We start from the raw sequence: 23883 nt of genomic DNA, 5'->3' as shown, positions 1-23883 counted from the left end.
CCTCCTATTCCCAAATCTGTCTTATTATAGAATTGCCTGAATAAGTTATCAAACATCTGCATTTTTAAGTAGGACTACAAGTATGGCCATAAAGAGAAAATGAAAACTGACTGGAATATTGATGATCAATCTTATGGGGAATAATGAAGACATCTTGTATTCATCAACCCACCAGCCCATTTCAGTTTGTCATAACATTTGCACATACTGCCCTCATGTGGTGAGCCAGTGATCCTGATATTATCCTCAGAGGTGCAGGCAATACATCAGGAAACACCGACTGTCAAGCGTGGTTAAATATAATTTTGCAATGCAACTTGTGGTGATGTGATGTCTTACTATAAACAGCAACTTTTACCCAAATTTTGAATCAAGTTCCATGATAATACCGTTTACCGGGATATTTTTGTAGTGACTGATCACTACTAGCATAATGATAATCAATAATCATCTGGGTCCTACAGGAGGATGTCAGTGGAAAATGAAATGTCAGAAATGGCTTCAGATTCTTGCATAAAAGCTCAACTGACATATGATCTTGTCATTGAGAAACCCTTGATATATTCCTAACATCACTGGCATTCTGCTCAGACCATTAGGCGGTTAACCCTAACCCTCCTCAAACACACATCACTACAATTAATTTCAAACAACTGGGTGACCGTGTCTTTTTGATAAATAAATAAATAAATAGTAGCAATTAGAATGATCCGGATACATTCAAGGCTAGAAATGATCCCCAACACTGGTACAAAATGAGAACTCTTCACACTCATGGTGTCCTATGTTGGTCCTTCCCTTTGTTTTGTATTCTAATGATACAGCATGTTACTGTTATGCTACTTCTGTGTCTTGTAAAAGCTTGTAAAAGTTAAATGAAAGCTGGAGATTCTTGAGACTTGATCTTGACTCTTGATAATGACATCGCCTGCTTGTTTCAGTCAAATAAAGCACCTTTGCTCATATGAAGCATGTCCTGCTGTGTGTGTTTATTTCACTATCCTCGGCCACTCACAGATTTCCTCTTGTCAACTGTGCTTGTAAAGACAACAATTCACCTGCCTGGTTAAATAAGATTAATTAAACTTTCAAACATGAATGTCAGACATTTATTTACAAATTATCAAGAATACTGGGTATTTTCATTCACTTCAAAGAATTATCAACATGACCTTTCACTCTGACTTTTGCCCTGCCATGTTGACACTAGACAAAAAGGTCAAAACTAAAACACAAACGCACGCACACACCGCCATGCCACAATTCTCTTACTGTGTCATACTCAAGTCACCTTGGCCGGAAATAATATTGAGAGTCTACATAAAAGTTTGGGCAATATGGTCTTAATGAGCTTCAGTGATAATTAGCTTCTCAACCCATCACTTTGACTGGCTAAGTAGGAGCTATATAATGTAATATCATCACATTAGCCAGTGGAATTTCAGTGTTTCCTCTGTATTCAATTACCAGTGCAAGAAATTTGCAACCATTTCTAGAGAAATGGGAGACTACAATATTAGTGTAATTCAGCCTAATTATCCTCTAAAATAAAGTGTTTTCTTAATGTTTATAATGAATGTTTAATGTCATTTTTGCATTACAATCTGCGATGGAACCATAACTGGCACGAAACCAAGGACAGATGTAAAACCAAAATCAAAAACTTCCCCATGCATCACTGCTACATAAAATTACAGAGGAAACACTGATATTTCATTATTAACACTCTTCCTCAGCACCCCATTCCATTCTTCACAGTCCAGTCCAGGTGTAGGAGTACAACCTTCACAGTCCAACATCTCACTCTCGCCCGGCCTTCAGTTTCTCCTCCACTGTGTGATCTCCCCTGGAGCCTCCCATGCAGGCTGGACTCTTGGCCAGCGTGGGGTTACTCCCCCACTGCTGGGGGGTCTTTGCCTGGATAGCCAGTGCATGAACACAGGTACTCAACTCCTCACGCAAAGCCTCGTTGACCAGGCGGTGGCGATTTATCAAGGAGAGGCCCTCGAACTGCGGGCTGACAACCAGGACCCGGAAGTGTGATTCGGAGCCAGGGGGAACGGCGTGCATGTGGCTTTCGTTGTGGACCTCCAAGTGTTCTGGCTTCAGCGAATCGGTCAGTTTGGTTCTGATAGCCCCCTCAACGGGCCGGCTGGGGTCCGGGTCCATGTGCGGTCTGAAGTGGGCCAGAGGCCGGCTGAAGGCAAGAGTGGTGGAGACGGGCCGAGCACAACGGAGGAGACTGGGCAGCATCAGACGTTGTGGCAGGAGACCACTGAGGACAGGAAGATGTGAGTGATGTGCTGTGAAATGATTTGAGAAATATTCAATATTCTATTCTGGCAAGCATCTTTAATTGAGGCTCGTTAGCTGGCTGACAAAGCAAAAACCCATTTGTTTGTTTAGGTTAGCTGAGCAGACGCTTTTCAAGCTACAACTCATAGTGCATAAAGTAGTGAGGGACGTGCGTCACGTGGCTTCAATGTGGAAACAAATCTATCATATCAAATTATTCACGTTTAACAATATTTAACTGACCTACAGTAACACCAAGTCAATCTTTTTCAGGCATCTCTCTTTTTCTTGCTCTGTTGTATTTAGCTATTGTTTTGGGCGCGGACCTCCATGATGGCGCCAGATGTGGTTGCTAGGGGATTCGTGATGCAACTGCAAAGCCTCTATTCAACATACCAAATGTACTGTACACTATACCAAATACTAATCCAGTTAGTGGCTTAGTGTCCCTGGCAGTTTTTGCCCTTGGCTTGTTTGCATTGGTGGTTCTGCAAAACTTTGCATTGGTGGTTCTGCAAAAAAGTGCCTTATTTCTACTGTAACCTATAGGCTATCTTTAGGCTACATCTGTGTCAGTATTGAGTGCAGCCCATACGTCGGCATCGGAAAGGTATTAATGGCAAGTGGCAACTGTGTCATCAGTTTTGCTTGAAAGCTTCCTAGCTAAAGTTTAGCTAGCAGTAAGTGATTTCTAGCTAGCATTAGCCTTTAGCTTCCCTAATAAACATTACACAACCTGTTATCAAACTGCAGAAATGTAGTCTTTATGTCGAGCAGTTCCATATTGAATAATAGACTTGTCCATGTTTAATAGTACACCCGAATAATAATTTGTAAAGCTAACATTTTAAAATTGTGAATTTACTCACCTTCACACAAGTGCAATACTTTACTGTAGTAACGTCAGTTCAGTTGTGTGTGTTGGCGATGACGTACGTTACGCAACGCAACATTCACCGGAAGTGCTCGCACACCAGCTGGGTTGTGTAGTTTTTGCGCTCATTGTAGTTCTGTAGCAGCATCGCTGGTACTTGTAGTCTTTGCTCCACCTAGTCAATCTTGTTTCAAAACTATATTGCAAAATGTTATCATGTACATATAAACATAATGTACAGTGTTTTGTATTCTAACAAATAAAGAAATGACAGACGTTCACTTATTTTCATAATTTTGACACTTGTTTATTCTTCATGGTTCTTTGTTATCCATTGCGGTTCTAAAGGGTCAGTTGCACAACAAAGTGCAAACCCCATCAAAAATCAACAATGAGAAAATATAAGAAAAATTCTCACACACCTTAAAACAGAACTGATGTTGTAACATTTAGCCTAACTATGCTTCATAACCGGTATTTAACATTGATGTATTTACTTATATTCCATTCTCATTTACAAAATACACAAAAATCAAAGACAACATACAGTATTGTTCATTTACACTTCTTTTTTTATAACATTTTTTTTTTATATTTATGGTTCCACAAACAGTTTCTATACTTACAAACAAACAACTACAGTTTCTACAGCACAGTACGATGACAAATGTGATAAATTCTTTGTTACGTTTAATTAATGGCAATGCAATCTTATTGACAAAAGCCTCAAGACCTAGGGTTGTTTTTAGAGAGAACACAATGAATGTTAGCTGTTCAGTCCTGTTTCATTAAGCCAACACTCAGCATTTTAGTGGACAAGGCCAGCATATAATGTGCTCCAATTCCCAATAGCTTTAAGGGAGAGAAAAAGAGACAAATACCCAAACACTTATTGCTTTGTTAACTTTTTGCACTCACGATTGACTGTTGCTCAGACAACAAGTTAATTAATACAAAAAAACCCTGTAACAGAAGCTAAGATATGTATCTACGAGAGACAATCTTGACTTGGACGGAGCCTGAACTGAGTCACTGAGATTAGACAGTTAGGTTAGCGTTTTCACAGCATTCCATGTCGAACTATACAACAATTACCTTGACATCGTTGTTTATAATTTCATGGGTGATACAGGACGACGTACAGAGAGAGAAAGGACATGGAGTGACAGATTAGGAACATGCTGTACTGCTGAGGCTTTCGTTTTATATTTGTACATTTCTATTTGTTTATTTCTAGGCTATTAATTAATGTGCTTTTTGAGAGGAAATCGGGGCGAATTTGCTGTCTGACTTGCCGGCCATTGGCTTCCAAAGTCAATTCACAGAAACTGACTGCATTATATTTCCGAGGGGTCAAAGGGCACAGGGAGCTATCATATTAGTTACATTATAGTTAATTTTATTTACATATATTCATATCTATAACAGAGATTTGATGGTGTAATGTGTAAACTTAGGCCATACAAAATATTTGGCAATAATTCATGAGAGATGGTACTCATGGCACGCTCATAGGTAATAGGTCATGTAACCACAGATGTGGAGTTTGGAGTCAGATTGCTGTGTGACAGAGGGGGTGAGATGCGAGGGGCGGGGCATCTGTGTTGGTCGGAAGCTCCTATGTTCACAACTGCATGCATGTTCACAATCTGGTCATTTGGTGGCTTTTGGTCTTTGTGCTCTTGCTAAACATCTCACCTTGTTCCTCATCAAACCTCTAGCAAGGCTGCTTCAGGATGTGTCTTGAAGAACACAAGGCATTCATCATTGTGCATGTACAGCAGTGTGTACACTTAGTGCAGTGGGTTTGTCTATTCATAACTGTCTCGAGTCTAGATATGGCTGCTATCCTACAAAATGGCAGTTTGGACAAAAACATCTTTTTTTCTGTAATCTTTGACGTTGTAGATGGATGTTGATTGTTTACTTTTTACCATGCAATTGTGAACATATTACTCTTGGCTAATTTTCTATATTTGGGGAATGTGGCAATAATTTTCGCTAACACTCTGTGCTGTTATGGGTGTTGGATATTATAATCAGCCCTTGGCAGTGTGTTCTCTACCATGGATCTCCTGTGTCATACTGTTTATATCTAGCTACATTTGTATAATGAATCTAAAGTAAACTTATGCCCAGGCTCCCAGTTCACCCCAAATTCATTTTCTCATTAGCAGAATAATCCTCTTCAACTGCAATAATCCTCACTGTTCAGCGTGTGCTATGCCCCGAGGAAATAAACACCACAAATAAGGAAAAATATAAAACAGAACAACTCTACAGTATCCCGCTATTTCTATTTTGAGTGCAATGTTTTCCATAAACATTTTAATAATTACTCTGTTGAAGTGGAGCTCTAATCTTTCAGACTTTCTTGATCGTCGGATCAATAAAGCAGCTTAAGCGTGTATAACCGCGTCAGTCGTCAACAGCTACCCAACATCCAGAAACAAATTAGAATAGCCTGTACCAAATATGAAATGGTAAAAACAACATAAAAGCTCAATATTGCACATAGAGGTTCAATATTGCACTAACTAAGAAGCACACTCACATCGATATAAACATTCAATTTACACAAAAAATTGGATTAGGGTTTAAGTTCATCTGTCATCTCTTACACCATTTGTGCCTCGACTGAAACCATCAAAACTAAAAATGTGAAATTTATGTCGTTACATTGTTAGATGTTTTCTCTCTTTAGTGGAGTAGATGAGGTTTTTTCCCTTTTGATTAGTTGTTTATCTTCCACACATGTATAAGTGTATAATGTACGTTAATATAGGAATATGTTCATACTTGTGGGGTGTGCTTTAAGAGTGTGGCAAGGTTCATTAACGTTCACTGTATTGTTGCTAGCAACAGCAGAATAAAGGCGGGACGCTGTCTTTTGTGGGTCAGAAATTTCAAAATATTATGGGTCACTAACTGATACGGAAATGCAACACCTCAAAATGCTGTTTACATGTTGTACTCTCAATTTTCATAAATTTACGTACATACTTTGTGACATGCATAACACTCTCCAAAACACAATTTATAAGAGAAAAACATACTGTAAGTCTGGGAGGACGGGTACTAAAAAGGCATTTCTTACAAAGGGATATATGATTCAAAAATGTTGATTGAACAGTGTGAGCTTCTGAACATTTTCGTCAAGTCAAGAAAATGTTAGGGACATTCACACTGGCGAATGGTTGTGCTTTAAATGTAAAATTTGGTGTGAACAAATCGCGTTTCATCGTTGCGACGAGATGGCAAACAGGGCAGCACAAAATCTCAACATTGTCTGTCAAGGGAGACTTAAACATCGATTGATTTGAATGATCTCATGACTGTTTAGAGGCGACCAGAAACAATGTTTTAAAGGGAAAAGGGCTCAATTGATCACTTTGTCACATTCAAACAATAATGAAAGCAAACCTGGAATGTTCTATAATCTATAAAATGGCAGTTAGTCTGTACACCAACACAAGACCTCAGGAGATAAAGAATGAAGACAGGTCTCGGTTAAAAGAGAAAGCCAAGAGAGTGGAGTCTTGGTTTTAAAGTCAAAAATGCTTCAAATCAAGGCGTAAAATGTTGCATTTTTGATTCGTGTCCAACAATGGCAATGTACTGAAGACTTGAGAGGTGAGTTGAATTGCTCAGACGAATGGAGGTGACTATAGAGAACTCTGAAGCGAATGGCTAGTGGTCATTTCTATGAGTCTATTTGCATGGCTCATTATCAAGAGCCCCCCCATCCCCTGATCTCCAACCCCAGGAGTATGTACTCATATCGGGGGAACTGCGTCTAGATTTAATTTTATGTTACTACTGTATTCCAGGGGGATGAAACAACACACACTCATTGAACACATCAAGTTTGCCTCAAACGGCACCAATTTTGAGCAAGCATCGATAATTTGGCTCAAGGCTTATTCAGGCATTCTCAGGTGTTTCACAGCTCCACTCATCTTGACAGCATGAAGGTGTATCAATTAAATAGTCGCTAATCCCAAACACCAGACAACCCACAATATTTACAGCTTAGCGGATCAGTGCCGCACTTCTGCGTGAACAAACTTTGACTCTATTTCTATGGGTGTAGGGGTTAGAGGGCAGGATCTGGAGGGCTCTTGAGCTGCTTGTTCACAGTGTGGCTAACTCTTCCGCCCCCTGGTGTCGGCGCCACACTATTGCAGCACCTGGCCCCGCGTCTCCGGTAGTTTGAGGGCCAGGAAACTGCCCGCCGCCAGCGCCCCCGAGGCGAAGAGGATGGGCACGGCCTTGGTGATGCCAACGAAGGAGGTGAAGATGCTGATGCCCAACACCGCCGCCAGCTTGCAGAGGGCGTTGAGGAAGCCGAACGCCGTGGTCCTGAGGAGAGAGAGAGAGAGAGAGAGACAGAGAAAGAGAACAGAGTCAGTTCTTTGTGTAACACCAAGTTAGAAAGAGGCAAAAAACAAAAAACAAAAGGAGAAAAGCAATACAATGGAACAATCTATCATTGATTTTGTAGCCCCGGAAGGGTGCTTTGCTTGTACGCTGATTGATTGTTTCTGATTTTCTGTTTTTTACAAGAAGATGCCTTTTTCTTGTATGTGTGCTCCCTTTTGAGGATTTTTTTTCTGTCTGTAAAAGCAAAAATCTGTAGACTCCCGCACACTGTCTTCACTCACAAGGATTTTATTTCAGGACACAACGTTTCGGTCAAGTGGCCTTCGTCAGGTATCTGAATAAACATTACAATGGGGCCTGTATATCTAAGGGATCAGGAAATAAGATGGCCCAATCAGAGGGCCAAGGTGATCAGGTTCCTTCATGAGACAAATCCGCACCTAGTGAGGTAAAAAGACCATCCAGGTGACAGGGTATGACAATCAAAAGGTTAATCAACAATCAAAAAAGATCATTAGCAACATCCATGAATCTCTACACTGAATCAAATCCTTGTAAGTGAAGACAGTGTGTGGGAGTCTACAGATTTTGACTTTATCCTTCTCCTCTGACGCACCTGGCACATACACACAGTTGTGCAAAGATTATCTTTTTAGAAAATTGACACATGTAAAAGCTAAAATATAACGTTTGAGATTAAATCACAGCACTAAGGTTGGTCTCAGAGAGGCTTGTTGATGTTCACACATTATCCAAAGTGGAGACTGTAGGACTCTGTATGGCCACAAGGTGGAGCTACATCTTGCAAAATCAAACCTCTCAAAAGCTTCTCTACTGATGGATGCAGAGGTGCAACACAAAAGATCTAGGCTATGTTCCTGCTTTCATAAGATTCTTGAATTATTTTATACATACTATATTTTGTATCATACTTGGCTCCATTTCAATCAACCTATCAATGTAGGATTCAACACACACTGTTATTCAAGATAGGGTAAAAGAAATTGGAGCACATCCTGTTCCAGCCATGCGGTGGCATCAAGACGGCTCCACGCTTCACATCACAAACACCACCGATGAGTTCATACTGCCGTTTGGTCCATCCCTCCGAGCCAACCAATCATCATGGGCCACCGCCTCTGACGTCACACGTATCCAACCCCGCTGACCCCGCCTCCACGGTGTCACAGAGATTTGGGTGCATGTCTGAAATGCCTACCTCTTGTCAGAGGGATAGAGCTCGACGGTCAGCACATCCAGGGCGTTCCAGGAGGCGATGCTGATGCCCCCGAACAGGCAGAGCAGAGCAATCATGGCTGACTCGCTGTTACCGAAGGACAGGAAGAAACAGCTGATGCAAGAAATCACACTGGAGCCCGCTGGAGAGGGGGAGGAAGAGAGGTGTGGAAAAAGAGGGAGATATGAGGAAAGGAGGAAAATCCTCTATAATTCAGCCAAAGGTTATTTATTGCCACCAAAATGAGATTCAATAAATTCAAGTCATTCAGACCTCTGACACCAAAGGAAGCCCACCATATCTCATATCTCCACTGGAGCAACTAGGGGGTTAAATGCCTTGGTCAAGGACTCCTAAGCTATGTTCACACTGCAGGAAAATCTGTTTTGTTAGTTGAATCTGATAGTTTAGGCTCACTGTCCACACTGCAATGTCCAAGTGACCAGATTGGATTTGTGTGTTCCAGCAGCACAGTTCTTTGCTTTCGAGTTGCGGTATACGACATCAAACAAGTGTCAAATCCAATCACAGCGGTCAAACTGAGTCGCATGTCCACAGCTGCGATTTGAATTGTATTTCGAACCACATAATGAAAGTGGCTTGTATCCTAGGCGGTAGTTCATAAGCAAGAGGAAAGTGTTTCTCATTTACTTTTCCCATCCAGGTTTTCCCAGCTGGTCTGATATTAGAAGTGGTCACAACCTCTTTATTTGAACCTCCAGGCTACCGCTGCACTCAAAGGACACCAATGTACAAACTTTCCTGTAAATAGCACTCAGAATTACCCATTCTCATTTTCTCTCAATCAACATGGCGCTAAATAATGTGTAAACCCCTCCTTTGGCCCCCGCCCGCTTATTACCTAGCATCCTCAGCCGTCCGATCTTGTCCATGAGCAGCGCGGAGACGATGTTGCCGGGCAACACGGCCAAGGTGCCCAGGAAGCTGACAAAGTAGACCATGTAGGCATTATTGTCATCGCTGACGTCACTGAGCAGGCAGCCCTCCTTGTTGTGCAGGAAGGTGCTGTTGATGAGCCGGCTGTTGATCAACCTGTACTTGAAGAGATCTGGAGGAAGAGAGGTGGAAGGAGAGGAGGAGGGGGTGTAGGGGAGAGGGAGAGAGAGAGAGAGAGAGGGGAGAGAAGAGGGGAGAGAGAAGAAGAAAGGAATGGAAAGAGAGGGAGTCAGGGGAGAAGGGGGGAGGTGGACAAAAACAGGAAAAGGGATTGATTAGTGGAACTTGAGATTGAGTGGATGGGTGCGTCAGAGTGTTGACAGGATGGAGAGAAAAGATGCTAATTGCAATAAGCCCAGTGGATTGGTGTTTTCTTCTCTTACTACAGAGAGTAATGATTAATCTGCTATTAAAGCTGCACTAGGCAACTTCACACATTAGTGGCTCAGGCAACGAGCGGTAAGTGTTTTAAGAAATTTGAAACTTCAATACCCAGAAATCATGTAACGGATGTGACGTTGGTAAACTGCACACAGCACGCTCATGTTTACCAGTGCTTTACACCAAAGGAAACCAAAGAGACAGGAGAGGAAAAGATCTAACGTTTGTGAATCCAGATTAGTCTGGACGGAGCGCTGCTCACTGCTGTTTGGATTTCGCTCTTAAGTTTTGATTCTCAAGTTTTGATTTGTCACTGACATCAGAATTTCACTTGGCCAAATCTGGCGAACATACAGGGGGATGGGACGCTCTTCTCTACTGCAGCCCCACTTTGTGATTTAGGCTGATGAGACAGGTGAATTATTACATAAAAATCTTGCCTAATGCAGCTTTATAGCTCAATATAATCTGCCAGGTTGCTCTCAATTTCAATAAAAGGTGAATACCTAATATAATCTCAATGATTGCAATCTTGCTGTAACAACACCGTAAGCAAATAAACCACGAATGGCAAAGAACAGTCCTTTAAACCCGTCTCTGTATAAGTTTACTTGCATACAGACTGGGCATGTTGCCTCACATCCCACCTGAATTTGTCATGTGGTTTGTTCCCATCATGCTTCAATGTGATAAGGTGCACTATGGCAACTATCAGGCAGCCTTAAGTTCTGAGTCAGAAGCCCAAAGAAGGATTTAGCCATAATATGCAAACAAGTTTCTAATTCCCGTTCTAATAAGGAACTCCTGCCCTTCTCTGATAGCAGCTATGAGTGATTGCTTGACTGGCCTTAAGACTGCAAACAGCTAACAAAGCCAGAGGGTGGCTGGCTGATATATCTATTGTACAGTACTGATAAGGTGTGCGTGTGTGTTTGTGTGCATGTGTGTGTGTGTGTGTGTGTGTGTGTGTGTGTGTGTGTAGACACAGCTGCTGAATCTATAGCTGATAACGACCTTTTCTACAAAGAACAAAGATAAAAACGACATCAGCACACACCCTGAAGCGTGTTAATACATCTGTTATCTTTTCTCATCAGCTGTATAAATGCAACATCTTTTTGTTGTTTTGGCACAGAAAAATCAATCGCGCAGTTTGAAATGAGAGACAGCTCTGCAATTTTATGGCTGAAGTAATGGAGGATTTGGTCTGGGTTGCTAGGAGACGTCGCTCTGCAATGCTACATTTGGTGTCGGGCCAGTCGGTGGAGAGGGAAAAAGACAAAGTAATTGAGCCATTTTGACGAGTGCAAACCACTTCTGCAGTTGGAGTTGATTTTCTTGCTCTGTTATAGAGTAGAAGAAGCAAAGAAAAGTTGGAGGATACTGTATAACAGACAGGTGTACCAGATGTATATTCTGTGCAAAAAAAACAAAACATTTATACAATAACTGTGCATCTGCAGATCTGGGTTTGTTCTAGATGACACCGTTGAAATCAAACAATCCCTGAACAAGATTGCGTTTGTAGACAGCGAATAGAAAGAGGTGAAGTTGTGCCTATAGCTGTGCTTAAAACAAAGTTATTTAAGGAAACCTTTGAAAGCACTATTAATAGGAAAGAGGGAGGAGAGGGGTGGAGTAGACAGAGAGAGAGAGAGAGAGAGAGAGAGAAAAGAGGAAGGAAGACCATTTGCGTCTGTCTCATATGTGCACGCATATATGCTCGGCTTGGCTGTGAGTATGTGTGTGTGTGTGTGTGTGTGTGTGTGTGTGTGTGTTTGGGAGTGTGTGTGTGTGTGTGTGTGTGTGTGTGTGTGTGGCCAACCTGTGTTGTAGAAGAGGGTGGCGATGAAGGTGCAGTTCTTGAAGAAGGTGTTGCTGGAGGTGATGTCCTCAAAGTAGCACTCCTCAAACAACGAGTCCTCAAACACCATGGACTTCATTCTCAGGTTCATAAATCTGGAGAAGAGGGGAGGGAAGGAGGGAGGGAAGGAGACATGGAAGGAAGGAGGGATGAATAGAAAGAGTGCAGCAGACAGAAGGAGAGGGTTACAGGGAGAAAAGGGGGAAGAGAAACAGAAAGAGAGAGAAAAGTCTTTAGGAACACTTTTCAACATCAGAGCAGAAGCGGTTAGGCCATCAGCTATTCAATTACCATAATACTATTTAGATTTTAACAATTCATACCAGATTCAGACTTCAGTTAGAATAGGCGAGGTCAAAAAGAAAATCAAAGACGAACACCTCCCCCGCGGAGGTGTTCAGCAAGTTTGTCTTTGATTTTCTTCATGCGTTAAAAGCAACACTCAAAAACAAAAATATTTGCTGAGGCCTCATTCGTATTTTCATTTTGTTTGAGGTCTACCACAACGTATTTACATTTTGTAAATAAATTATTTCTGTTTGACATCTCACAGCACGCTCCGAGGGCCTCTGTCAGTCACTCTGTCAATCACCCGCCAAGTACGGGAAACATGAAAAAAGCCCACACATTCTCACAATAAAATTAAACCGCACACGCTCGCCAGGATTTACACTGGAACTTGACCGGCACGCATGCAGCCCAATCAAAAACCAATTAACCAATCCACCATCATTTGCCATGGCGACACTAACGAGGGGAAGCGGCCACTCACTTGTCGTTGAAGTACTCTCCCTGGCGGTGGACCTGGTTCTCCAGGGTGAAGTTAAAGGTGACGTGTTCTACCTTCTCCTTGATGAAGACCTTGGTGCGCGAGGCGTACTCCTGCTTCTGAAGGTACTTGATCATGTCTGGGAACCACACTGTCAGGCCGTAGTAGCTGGAGAGAGAGAGAGAGAGAGAGGGGGAGGGAAGATGGATGACAGTTCAGAGAGAGGGTGCTACTGTTATAATGAAGAGACACCTAACAGCGCTCCTCACTAAGGTGGGTATGCCTCTATTTTACGGTGGCACATGAACAGTGTTACTGCGTACGTAAGTATTCCAGGGGCACAGAAATATTTGTTACATCTGTTGTCTGCACATTGTGGTCATCATACTCATCATATGATCATCACACTCCTTACTGTTAGTTGGATATGACGCTGACCTTCTAGGAAGTCAAGATTATTCCGCACTCATTGTTAGTTGCTCTGGATAAAATCTCAGCTAAATCCCATGAATGTAAATGTAATTTTAGTATTATATTATGCAAAGTATTATGTCAAGCTGATTAAATTTCCCACTGAAATTGATTTCTAGGTTACCAAAACTTTTGTCTTTTCTGCTTCTGCTTTTCTCTCATTTGCTTAAGTTATTCTGATCTGAAAAGAGATCATCACCATCTGCGCGTCGCTCAAAATGAACCACAGAAACAGAATGCAACATCCCTTGAACCATTCCTGCTAAACTATCAAACACTATAAGGAGGTCATAACTAATCACAGCATTCAATGTTGTTTGACAACCAGCCCCAGTCTCAAGTGGCACATCATTTCACCAGCCAATTTGATTTCTTGGCAGCCAAGGCAGTTTTTATGCTTGCCAGAGGGGCAAGCATCTACAAGTGCTGATGCAGCTAAGAGACTGTAGGGTTTTTATTATGTCCTTGTTAAACTGTGCTTGTTCTGAAATGCCTGGTAGTAACTTTTATAGGCCAGCTGTAGGACGCCAAAGTTACTGCTCCTGCTGCGGCTGTTTTTCACCGCTGCTGCATTGAAAGAAATGCTTTATCCATTTCACATTTCTCTAGAATTCACATTGCTCATAGAAGCATTTGGCTAGCTAGTAGAAATTTCATTTAAAGTTCCCTGGTTTCCTCATATTGCAGCCGTGTCATTTTAGGTTTTATTTAGGTTTTGCATTTTGTTTGTTGGATTTTTTCATTGTAAGTGGGTTTAATGCTTTGTTGAGGATGTAACATTATCATAGTGGGGCTTGCTATGTGTATGTTGACAGTAACGTTGATTGTTAAGCTATAATTGGTGAGTTGATTTTACTACATTATTTGCCAAGACACTCACAGCGGGCAAGCACTGAACTGACGGTAAGTTAGTTTTCACTTGTTAGAATAGAATAACATGATGGAGCGCAGGTTGGTTACTTGCTTAAAATAGCTGTTCATTTCAATTCATGTGTTGTTATTTCAATGTTTTATAAAAAATAATAGTAAAAGCCACTCAAACATGATTCACCATCACATTCTACATTTATGAACCTGACATATGCAGCCTGACCTCGTCATTTGGGCAGGAGATCATACAGGACATATGAGCGCTGCCTCTGCATTCAGACCGCTGACAATCACATACTGTGCCAATTTGAACAAGCTGATTGCTAGCTGTAGTACCAATAGTACCAACAGGGTGATATATGGCAATGCAATGCTAGTACATTGGCTGCTGATGAGCGATGCCACCTAGTGATACCATGCTAGGAAACAAGGAAACGAGGCTGCTGTGATCAACACTGGCCGATGTTTCTCTGGTCGTAGCAAATGAATGGACTTGGTTTCTGTGTAAGTCACAGTAAGACCCAGAAAAACCCTGCAGTGCTGCATTGTTTTCCCAGCCTTACCTGAAGGACATAGAGAACCACACAGCCATCATCATGTAGGTGGTACGGCGATACTCAGGGGAGAAAACGGTCTGGAAGTTACTCCACACCTGGAAGAAGAGGAGCACACACACACGCACGCACACACGCAGAAAACATAACAAATGCGCAGTACATCAGAAATCGAGTAAACACACACCAGACATTTCTGAGAGTAAGTCCGTCTCTCTCTCGGCAGCAAGAAACAAACACCAAGTCCCAGAATCCCGTTCCAAGTGTAGAGTAAACACACTGAGACGACCTCAGCTGCACACAAACCCACGATAAACACAAGCAGCAGGGACTCAGAGGCAAACCACATGTCCTGCCACTGAATACACACCGGCCACTAAGGCAATACATTGAGAGCATATGTACATGAAGCCCGGGGTGAGCAGAGATTTGAGTTACGCTTGAAGTTTGTACCCTCCTTGAAAAAAAAGAGATATAAATTATAGATTCTTTGATTATGACCCCAATGAAAACACTGATTCCTTCGGTGTCCAGCCTATGATGTCCAAGCATAATACTTTATTTTTGTGAATTTCCCTTACATTACATCATATTTGGTTTGCATTTTTGCCCCAGTACACCCCATAGTACTGTAGATTTCAGGAATTGAGGCCACATCCTTCCTCCCATGTGTGTCTTGAGGTGGAACACGCTTTGAACACCTGGATATTTTTCATTTAAATAAGCCATTTTAAGTTTATGAAAGACAATCGTCACAGTTGTGACTACATTTTGAATGTGCATTGCTTTCATGATAGCACACATTCTTGTTTACATGAGTCTTTGGCGAGCCTGCGTTTGTATTTTAATTTATTAAGGTGAAGAATAGAAATTCAAAGGACTGAAATCTTGCCGGCTTGGATTTCATTCCAGAAAACAGCTCAGAGATAAAACTGACATCTCTTATGCAAGCTTGCAGCTTCACTAACACCCACAGATTATTGTTACTGAGGTGCCTTTAACGTATGGTGCTGTTTTCTCTATTTCAGCACACCTAACTCTCAAGGCTTCTGTTTTGACTACTTTAACCAAACAATCCATATCCTTAAATGTGAAATTGTAAAATCCAATCAGGCCATCAGTCTGATTTGATCTGAAATAACGGCAGGGTTTGTCACCTGATGGAAAAGTGCAGTGAGCTTCATCCTCCACTTCTGGTGCCAGGCGGTGCCATCGCCCATGTCCACCAGCTCATCCATCTGCTTCACCGTTTTGATGGTGGTCACCTGGGAGCAACAGCATTAACATTCACTCAGTATCGCTGCATTATTTATTACATTCCTTTACATTGAATTATTGTGTTTAACTACTGTTGTGTGTTATGTGTTATGCACTTTTCAAAAGCAAATTTTTTGAAAAGTTTTGCACAAATTGATTGTTAGCCAAAGTATGCATACAAGTCGTGTAAGGAACAGGTGTTGGAAATTGGCATGTGGTTTTACACACGATATAAAATGAAAAAAAGTCAGAACAACAAATGTCCTAAATGAATGTGAAATTGAATATATGAAATTCTAATTTCTCGATTCTGATGTTTGTTAGGGCTTTGCTCATTCAAAATGCAAGGCATCTGCTTGGTAATTCATAAGACTAGACAAGGTGTCATGTCACAGATGCTGAGTGGTTTTCACGTTCTCCCCATAAAAATGATCCTTTGAAGAAAGTTAATGTTTGAATCTCAGTAAATCAATGCAACAGACAGCACGGCAATAGAAATCTATTGTTCCATTATGGCACACAAACCCAGAGACAATAAAAAGGTTACATACTGTACAACTTGACAACAGTATGACCAGAGGCACTTGAGCTGCCTAATGTCCCACCATCATCATTATATTAAACATAACCAGTTATGTTAATGAGATAATTAATTAAGCTAATAAATGTCTGAATACGTGTCTTCACATAACAAATGGTTGGTATTAATATGAGTAAGACTAAGGAAGAGCTCGAAACGTCTCTTCTTTATTCAATTCTTCATATGGGAGCATTTTTGTGTATGGATCTTCTGTTGTATTTCACTTGATATTTTCTTTGCTCAAGCACCTGTCTTTTTGCGTGTCTTTCTTTTGATTTTGATTTTTAGAGGTAGAGGTATTAATATGAACACCTTATATTAAAGCATTAAGGAGTTTTAGTAGTTTCAAGAAAGTCAGTTTTAAGATGCAAATTTATGCAGCAAGGTGCTCCAAAACCTAATCAGATAGGAGATTCCTGTGGTTTTCTGTCATGTTTTGTTCTTGAGTTGTGTTCATAAGAATGTGTCTACACACAGACAGACTCTCTCTCACACACACACACACACACACACACACACACGCAGACACCACCATGACGACATAATGTCCTGCATCATGTAGCATAGTGGCGGGACAAAAAAAGTGATTCTTGACTTACAGAGAAGACCCTCTCTGGGTAGCCCTTGGCCCTCATGTTGGTGTCGTGGACCTGCTTCAGAATCATCCACGCCTCGTCATGTTTCCCGTTCTGAAGCAGAAATACAGCGCCATTACATTTCCCATGAATATATTAGTCAGAACTCATTATGTTGTAGCTCTCCTGGAAATTAAAACTGCAGCAGGTAGCGTGAAAGGTTCACAGCAGGTGGGGTGATATTGAAACGCAGCAGTGAGTCTAAATTTGTGTTCAGTGTTATACCCTCTCTAAACTTTATGGTTTACTGCAGTTTTTAAAACTCATATTTATCCAAGTTTTTCTCCTGTTGGCCACTGAGCAGCTCCACTGCAGCAGTTGGGGTGTAAATGCCTGGCTCAAAGGCATGTCAGCGCATGCCAGTCAGAGAGTGTTACTCATTCACTTTCCCTGCCCTGATTTGCCAGTTGGTTGTGAGATTCCAACTAGATTAAAAATCAAGATTCAATCAATCAAAAGAGATTCAATCAAAAGCCCACTTCTCTAACCTTTAAGTCCCATTCACATCTAGAACGAACTACAAAGATAACTATAACTTTAAAACGATTTAAATTGTTCTAAGTAAGCATAATGTGTGTGTTCCCACCACAACGATAACTATAAAAACATCCAAAACTAGAATTATATTTCTGGTTCGATCTCAGAGAGATTTTTGGATTCAGAGACAACGATAACACATTTTCAGCCAATCAAATTAAAGTTGTAAGAAAGAAGGAAACTGATCTGAGAAACTGATCTTGCTGAAAAACTGATCACAGATATTGCTGTAGTATGAGCAGCATTTCATGTATCATTATAGTTTGTAGTTATCTTTATAGTTGTCATTCTAGATGTGAATGGGCCTTTAGACTACTGCCACTCCCAGCAGAAATATTCAACAGGTTACGTTATCACAGTAAATTAAGTACATGACGCAGCATTTTCTGTAGAATTAATTGAAAATGTTTGAAAATGTATGGGATTTGTGCACATTTAACAGGAATTCTTTACACAATATACTGACATGCTGGTGAAGTGCTTGATTTATCCTGCAAGACGGTTTAAAAAGTAGACATTTTACTGGGAAGATAGGATCAAATCAAGCTCGATTCAGATTTAAATATTAAAAATATTACCTTGCAAGGGATACTCTCAGTATGATTCAGTATCCAAAATGTATTGAAAGAGATAAAAAAGCTCAGCAGTACCTACTTTATCTTACCTTGCAAGTGCAGCTGTGTTTTGAGCCTGCTCATGTATTTATATATGTATGTATTTATATATGCAACATTTATTGAGGAAAAAAATACATACATAGGCATAGGCATACATAAGTGGCACTTTTTCTTATTTTGCAAGTGCACTGCACTGATGCTGTCTGTTTTCGAGCCTGTTTGAGCATTCAAGTGGGCAAAATGTATTCAGGTAGTATTTTAACAAGGTCTGTGTGTGGCGCGCGCTGACAGGCTGACCTCCAGGTAGAAGCGGGGGCTCTCCGGCATGGTGGTGAGGGCAGAGATGGCCGCCACCGAGGGGAAGGCACACACCAGCACAAACACACGCCAGCTGTGGAACTGGTAGGCCGAACCCATCTGGAAACTCCAGCCTACGTGACGGGAAAAGAGGGGAGGAGTCAGCGAAAATAACAGAGACGAGTAGTAGCTGAAAGACTTGAATTCTACGCACGAGTCACCGTATTCATAGTATTCCCATGATGTCACATGCATTTCCTACCAATATGGTGCTTTATAGTATACACAGCTCTTTGATTTGATTGACCTACACTGTGTAATACTCTGATTCTATGTATCATTCATACTTATATACTGCTAATATTAAAATTACATTGCAATCATTTGTTTGCTGTGTTTTGTTTTCTATGCTGCTCTTGTTTTACTCGTTTGAAATGTGCCTTGACCCCAGGAAAAGGTTTTTCATTTCACTATGCACTTGTGAAAGGCGGTTGAAGTTGAATTGATTTGTATGCATGTCACTAGGTGCTTGACACAAGAGGCGAGTTATAATGAGACAGAAAGAACATGCACTCCCAGTTGATTATGGAGCAATTTTTCAGCCTCAACTGGTCTTTGTCAAGGTGTATGATAGCAAAAATGATACCAAAGTACACCTAACATCTTCAGTGAGCTCGAAGCCTTGCACACAATTTCAAATAAACTCCTGCACACTGCGCTCTTGCATTGCTAGTGCAAAGATTCAGAGAGAAACCACTAGCAAGATAAGAGTGCAGTGTGCAGGAGTTTACAGGAGTTTTTGTCTGTCTATACGTAGGTGGAAAGAGTGAAACATCTGATCAGATTACTCCTTATTATACATAACCGCATTGTGTTAACTTCTAGTGACTGAAGTAAACACAATGAAATTAAGCTAATCCTCATTTTGCAACCCCCTCAAACACCCATGGACCCCAGTTTGCGAACCACTAATGTAGTTCTCTCTGTTCCATAATGAAGCATCAGATGAAAACAATCACAACATCTTATCTTCACATAAAAAAATGGATAAAATGACAAACTGTTTGATTGACTAACAGACCAACATGTTGACTTGCATACCGTCTAAGACAGTGGTTCTCAACGTGGGGTCCGGGGACCACCAGGGGTCCTTAAGGGGGCTCCAGAGGGTCCCCAGCAAACTGATGAATTGTTAAACTTCAGCATTATTTCATTTACAAGAAGTTAAAACAATTAGAGAATGTAGCAGAATGACTGTTCTGATCATAGTTTCTCTGTTATCTCTCTACCTACAATACAGACAGTCATGGGATTCTGGACAAAATCATATCTGACAATAAAAATATTCTCAGATTTGGGTCTGAGAGACAAAATCTCATCACATGGGGGTCTGTGGCTCTAATGTGGACTAAACTAGGGTCCTTGATATGAAAAAGGTTGAGAATCACTGGTCTAAGACACCGCCTGGCTGATTGAGTGACTGCGTGAATGAAGTGTTTTGTTTTGTTTTTCTCACCGTAGTGTGGGATGATGGCCCAGGCCATGGCCGAGGCGTAGATACCACCGATCATCCAGAACATGCAGAGCCAGCTCAGATGCTCTCCCCGCTTCTCCTGGGCCAGGAACTCGGAGTAATAGGAGAACACAATGGGGATGGAGCCGCCAATGCTGTGGAGTAAGGAGAGGAGAGGAAGAGAGGAAGAGAGGACGGGAGGGATGGATGGAAGGAGAATTTAAAGTGGAGAAATCAAAATGGATGAGTTGTTGAGGCAAACGGTGAGTGAGATAAGAGGGAGGAGAGGGAGGGGAGGAGAGAAGATGAAAGGGAGGGAAGAGGGGAAACACAAAGGAAATCAAAATAAATGAGGTGTAGAGGCGAAGAAAGAAAAGAGTGGAGAAAAAACAATATAAAAAAGGGAGGAAGGAAGAAGCAGGAAGGTAAAAGGAGAGCAGGAATGGAGGGAAATGGTGAGGAAGACAAAGCAGCAGAGGAGAGTGTGAGATACGAGAGACAAATGAGCAGCCTTGTAGTTTATACAGACTCTTAAAAACCACCAATAATCGCGCGGCTGACTTCCAATGATAGCACCATCTATTACGGATAAGCCTCTGTATGCATTCCATCAAAATAATTTACAGCCTGACGGGAACCGGAGCCGGGATCGCGTCCAGACTCGGAGCTTTGCAGTCAAACAGGGTCAGTTAGTGTTTGCTACAACTAGACTCATTTGGGAAGGTTTACAGCTCACCAGACTGCAAATGACAGCAATGTCCATAATGAATTGGCCTCTATGCACATTTCATCAGAATGACTTAGAAACTAACAGTGTCACAGTCTGCAGATTCTTTTTAATTGTAGAAGGCAGACAGGAGCAACAGGGATGCCGGGAAGAAAGAGTACCGTATTTCCTCTAATATTGGCCCGGGCCTTTATTTACCTCAACTGCAGAGGGTACCAGGCCTTTATTGGAAGCAGGCTTATATTAGAGACAGGCCTTTATTTCTAATTCCCTCTGTTTGATAAGTATATTTGCTCATATTTTAGTACGAAGCCTCCTTGTTTTCTGATCTGCTTCTGTTGGGGTACGTTAGGTAGACGTTTTTTTGTTACTGCAATGCATTACGATAATTACGGTAATCGACGACGGCATGCTCCAGAGACTTCCGCCGGCCGAGCCATCTTGTGGCACTTGTACGTTACTACAAACTACACTTACATGTATAACAGGCGCCAGGAGTTTACCGGTATCCACCGTTGTTTGCATGTAAGCTGAAGTTAACTGAAGCTAACTGAACCTGGGCGCCGATGTGTTCCCGGATCACCGACCAGGAGCGCGGTGGAGAGGACAGCGGCGGAGAGAGGAGACGGACACGGTCCAGCCATATACTGGTTTTGACCTAGTCTTGTTTCCTTTGTTTTTTTCCCCGGCCTGTATTTGAGGCCGGCCTTTATTTGTTCGTGTCGACCACGGCCCTGGCCATTATCGGAGACCCGGCTTTTAATTGACTACAGGCCACTATTAGAGAATTTACGGTAGTAAAATCTTTTTTTTTGATTGCATAAGTAAAATTTTACTCAAATCCCTTTTCCCCCTAAAAAATATTTACATTTCTGTTTTGAAGTGGTCCCTACAAATAATTTGATGCTGACTCAATTGTTTTTACTGCCAGATCTCACTGTCATTATATTTTGTACATTCAACTAAAATTAGGGGTACATAGTGTACTTTAAAGGAAAGATCCACCCTTAGACATTTTAACATTAAAAACAACTGTTGGTGTTTATCTGGGCCCAGTTTTTTGTTTGGTGGTGTATTTTTCTTATTCCCGTGGATCACTGGCCAAATGTAGACGATGTGATATTTGCAATGGAGTTTGATAACTTTCAGCTGTCTAAAACATCAATGGTACTTCAGGTTTTGGTGTCAGTCCCTCAGAATCAAAGAGCGAGGGGTTTCTTTCTAGAGCCGCCATTTTGCACCAAGAGACGTTCAACAATCATACAGGGAGAAATCCAGCGTAGAAGAGGCAGAGAGACCAATTTCTCCACCTATGGTAGACTCAGTAAACCAGAATGCAATACAGACATGTTTTGAGTAAGGGGCGCGGCCGATATCATAGACATCAATGTTCATGAATTAGTTGGCTAGCTAGCTATACTTATACGCACATACGAGTAAGTTGAGGGTAAAGTGGGCTCACCAAAAAGTAAATTACAACACTTCATCACAAAATTACTCCTGGAATGCAGTGAAAATCACAGATTGATGATACCCGAGTATCCGAGGGTGGATTTTCTCCTTCAACAGTAATCCAAGTGCAGTATTTTTTACAAATTCTCTGACAAGTGGCATTACTCCTGCCTGTCAAATCCACTCCGGTATTACAGCGGTTGTGACTGGTTCATCTCCCTGTGCTGCTCTGCCTGCGTGACTCATCGCTCTCCTTACCCGACACCGGAGAGCAGGCGGCAGAAGAGGAAGGAGCTGTAGCCCTGGACGAAGGAGGAGAAGAAGGCGAAGACGCTGTTGATGGAGAGGGAGATGAGGAGCGTCTGCCGCCGGCCGATCCGGTCGGCCAGGCCGCCCCACACAAAGGCCCCCACCATCATCCCCAGGTACACGATCAGACCTGGAAAGAGGGGAGGAAAAAAACAAACGTAGGAAGAAGCGAGGAGTGAGAAAAGTTTGAACGAGGGGAGAATAGGTGGTTTTGAAAGAGGAGAGAGAGAATAATGGGAGGGAAATACGATGGGAGGAGGTAATGAGGAAGAGAAGAGAGAAAGAGGGCATGATAATGAGCTATTATTCATCAGTAAACTCATTGATATTTCTCTCGGCCCTCACTTCCACTCTCATTAGACTTCCACTGTCCAGTAAAGCAGCTAATTTGGCAGCCTTATTAGCCCGCTGAAGTATAATGCATAAAAAGTACAAAAGAGAGAGAGAGAGGGAGAGAAAGAGAGACAGAGAGATACAACATAATCAGCTGAATCTCATTCTACCACAGACTTGTAGTGGTTGGTGGAGTCGAACCTTCACCGCCCACAACTTCTCCTGCATTAGCTTTTGCACGCCGCCATCCTCCGTGAAGACGTCCTCGTTAGGCACGTCTCCGTTCTCATCTCACCTCTCTCACACAGTATGGACAGACAGAACATGGTGGTCAAAGCCGCTGCCTGCTCCACCCCCCCCACCCCCCGTGTCAGGAAACCATTGGCAGGGAGCAGAGAGGCCGATAACAGAAACAAACACCACCTCCGTCAACCCAGCCTTGTGAGGTGTGAGGTGCTAACATGACTCACATCCAATACACTTATCCAAGCCTGCCCCTCTCTATCTCTATCTCTCTCTCTCTCTCTCGGCACTGATGCTCCCCCACACACACACACACAGTCACACACACACACACACACACTCAGTTGCTCGCTTTTGCAATCGGGGCCCCATTGACTTCCTGTCAGCAGTGTTCACGCTGGCTGAGCTTCCAGTGACACAAGTTATTGGTGAGATCGCTCTGAATGAATAAGGAGGCAAGGGCCGGCGTTCACTGCTTGGTCCTGATATCTGTGTTTGAATGTTGCTCGAAGGTTTCTCAGTTGCAATATGGATTATTTTACAATTTTACATACGACAAGTTCATAAGACATTGTCAGTTTCCTGGATGTAAAAATCTAGGGAGCTCACACAGTATTCCATTCTGTTTTAAGTGATGTTTTTCTATTTAATGAGCTAATTAAACATGGAGTGTGCAGCAGGCGGACATACGTCTCTCCACTGACTGTCATTCTATATTATTGCACGGC

At 42.0% G+C, this 23883-nt stretch overlaps 2 protein-coding genes across 3 annotated transcripts in view; both read right to left on the bottom strand.

Moving 5' to 3' along the window:
* Positions 1-900: 900 nt before the first annotated feature.
* Positions 901-3230, bottom strand: bola1 (bolA family member 1). Of its 2 annotated transcripts, none has more exons than XM_078287295.1 (2): positions 3165-3192; positions 901-2303 (listed from the first exon to the last, which is right to left on the bottom strand). In XM_078287295.1, the coding sequence occupies exon 2, from the start codon at positions 2251-2253 to the stop codon at positions 1801-1803; it is 453 nt and encodes a 150-aa protein (XP_078143421.1). In that variant the 5' UTR covers positions 2254-2303; positions 3165-3192; the 3' UTR covers positions 901-1800. The 2 variants fall into 2 exon arrangements, with proteins under 2 accessions (XP_078143421.1, XP_071763268.2); XM_071907167.2 differs by having other exon boundaries at positions 902-2275; positions 3165-3230.
* A 4117-nt stretch (positions 3231-7347) lies between these two features.
* sv2a (synaptic vesicle glycoprotein 2A) overlaps positions 7348-23883 on the bottom strand; it is a 26123-nt gene continuing 9587 nt past the window's right edge. Inside the window, exons 2-12 of the mRNA XM_071907146.2 lie at positions 22529-22709; positions 20095-20246; positions 18579-18712; positions 17092-17181; positions 15813-15920; positions 14665-14753; positions 12764-12928; positions 11953-12086; positions 9652-9858; positions 8772-8931; positions 7348-7531 (exon numbers count right to left, since the gene is read on the bottom strand). Of these exons, the coding sequence (XP_071763247.1) occupies positions 7348-7531; positions 8772-8931; positions 9652-9858; positions 11953-12086; positions 12764-12928; positions 14665-14753; positions 15813-15920; positions 17092-17181; positions 18579-18712; positions 20095-20246; positions 22529-22709 (1604 nt within the window). The remainder of the gene's footprint in view (positions 7532-8771; positions 8932-9651; positions 9859-11952; positions 12087-12763; positions 12929-14664; positions 14754-15812; positions 15921-17091; positions 17182-18578; positions 18713-20094; positions 20247-22528; positions 22710-23883) is intronic.

Source organism: Centroberyx gerrardi, chromosome 12, assembly GCF_048128805.1.
Source record: "Centroberyx gerrardi isolate f3 chromosome 12, fCenGer3.hap1.cur.20231027, whole genome shotgun sequence".
Classification (NCBI taxonomy): Eukaryota; Metazoa; Chordata; class Actinopteri; order Beryciformes; family Berycidae; genus Centroberyx; species Centroberyx gerrardi.
This window is presented reverse-complemented; position numbering and strand designations above follow the sequence as displayed.

Coding starts and splice junctions, on each gene's coding strand:
- bola1 (XM_071907167.2), bottom strand. CDS start 2,253: ATGCTGCCCAGTCTCCTCCGTTGTGCTCGGCCCGTCTCCACCACTCTT.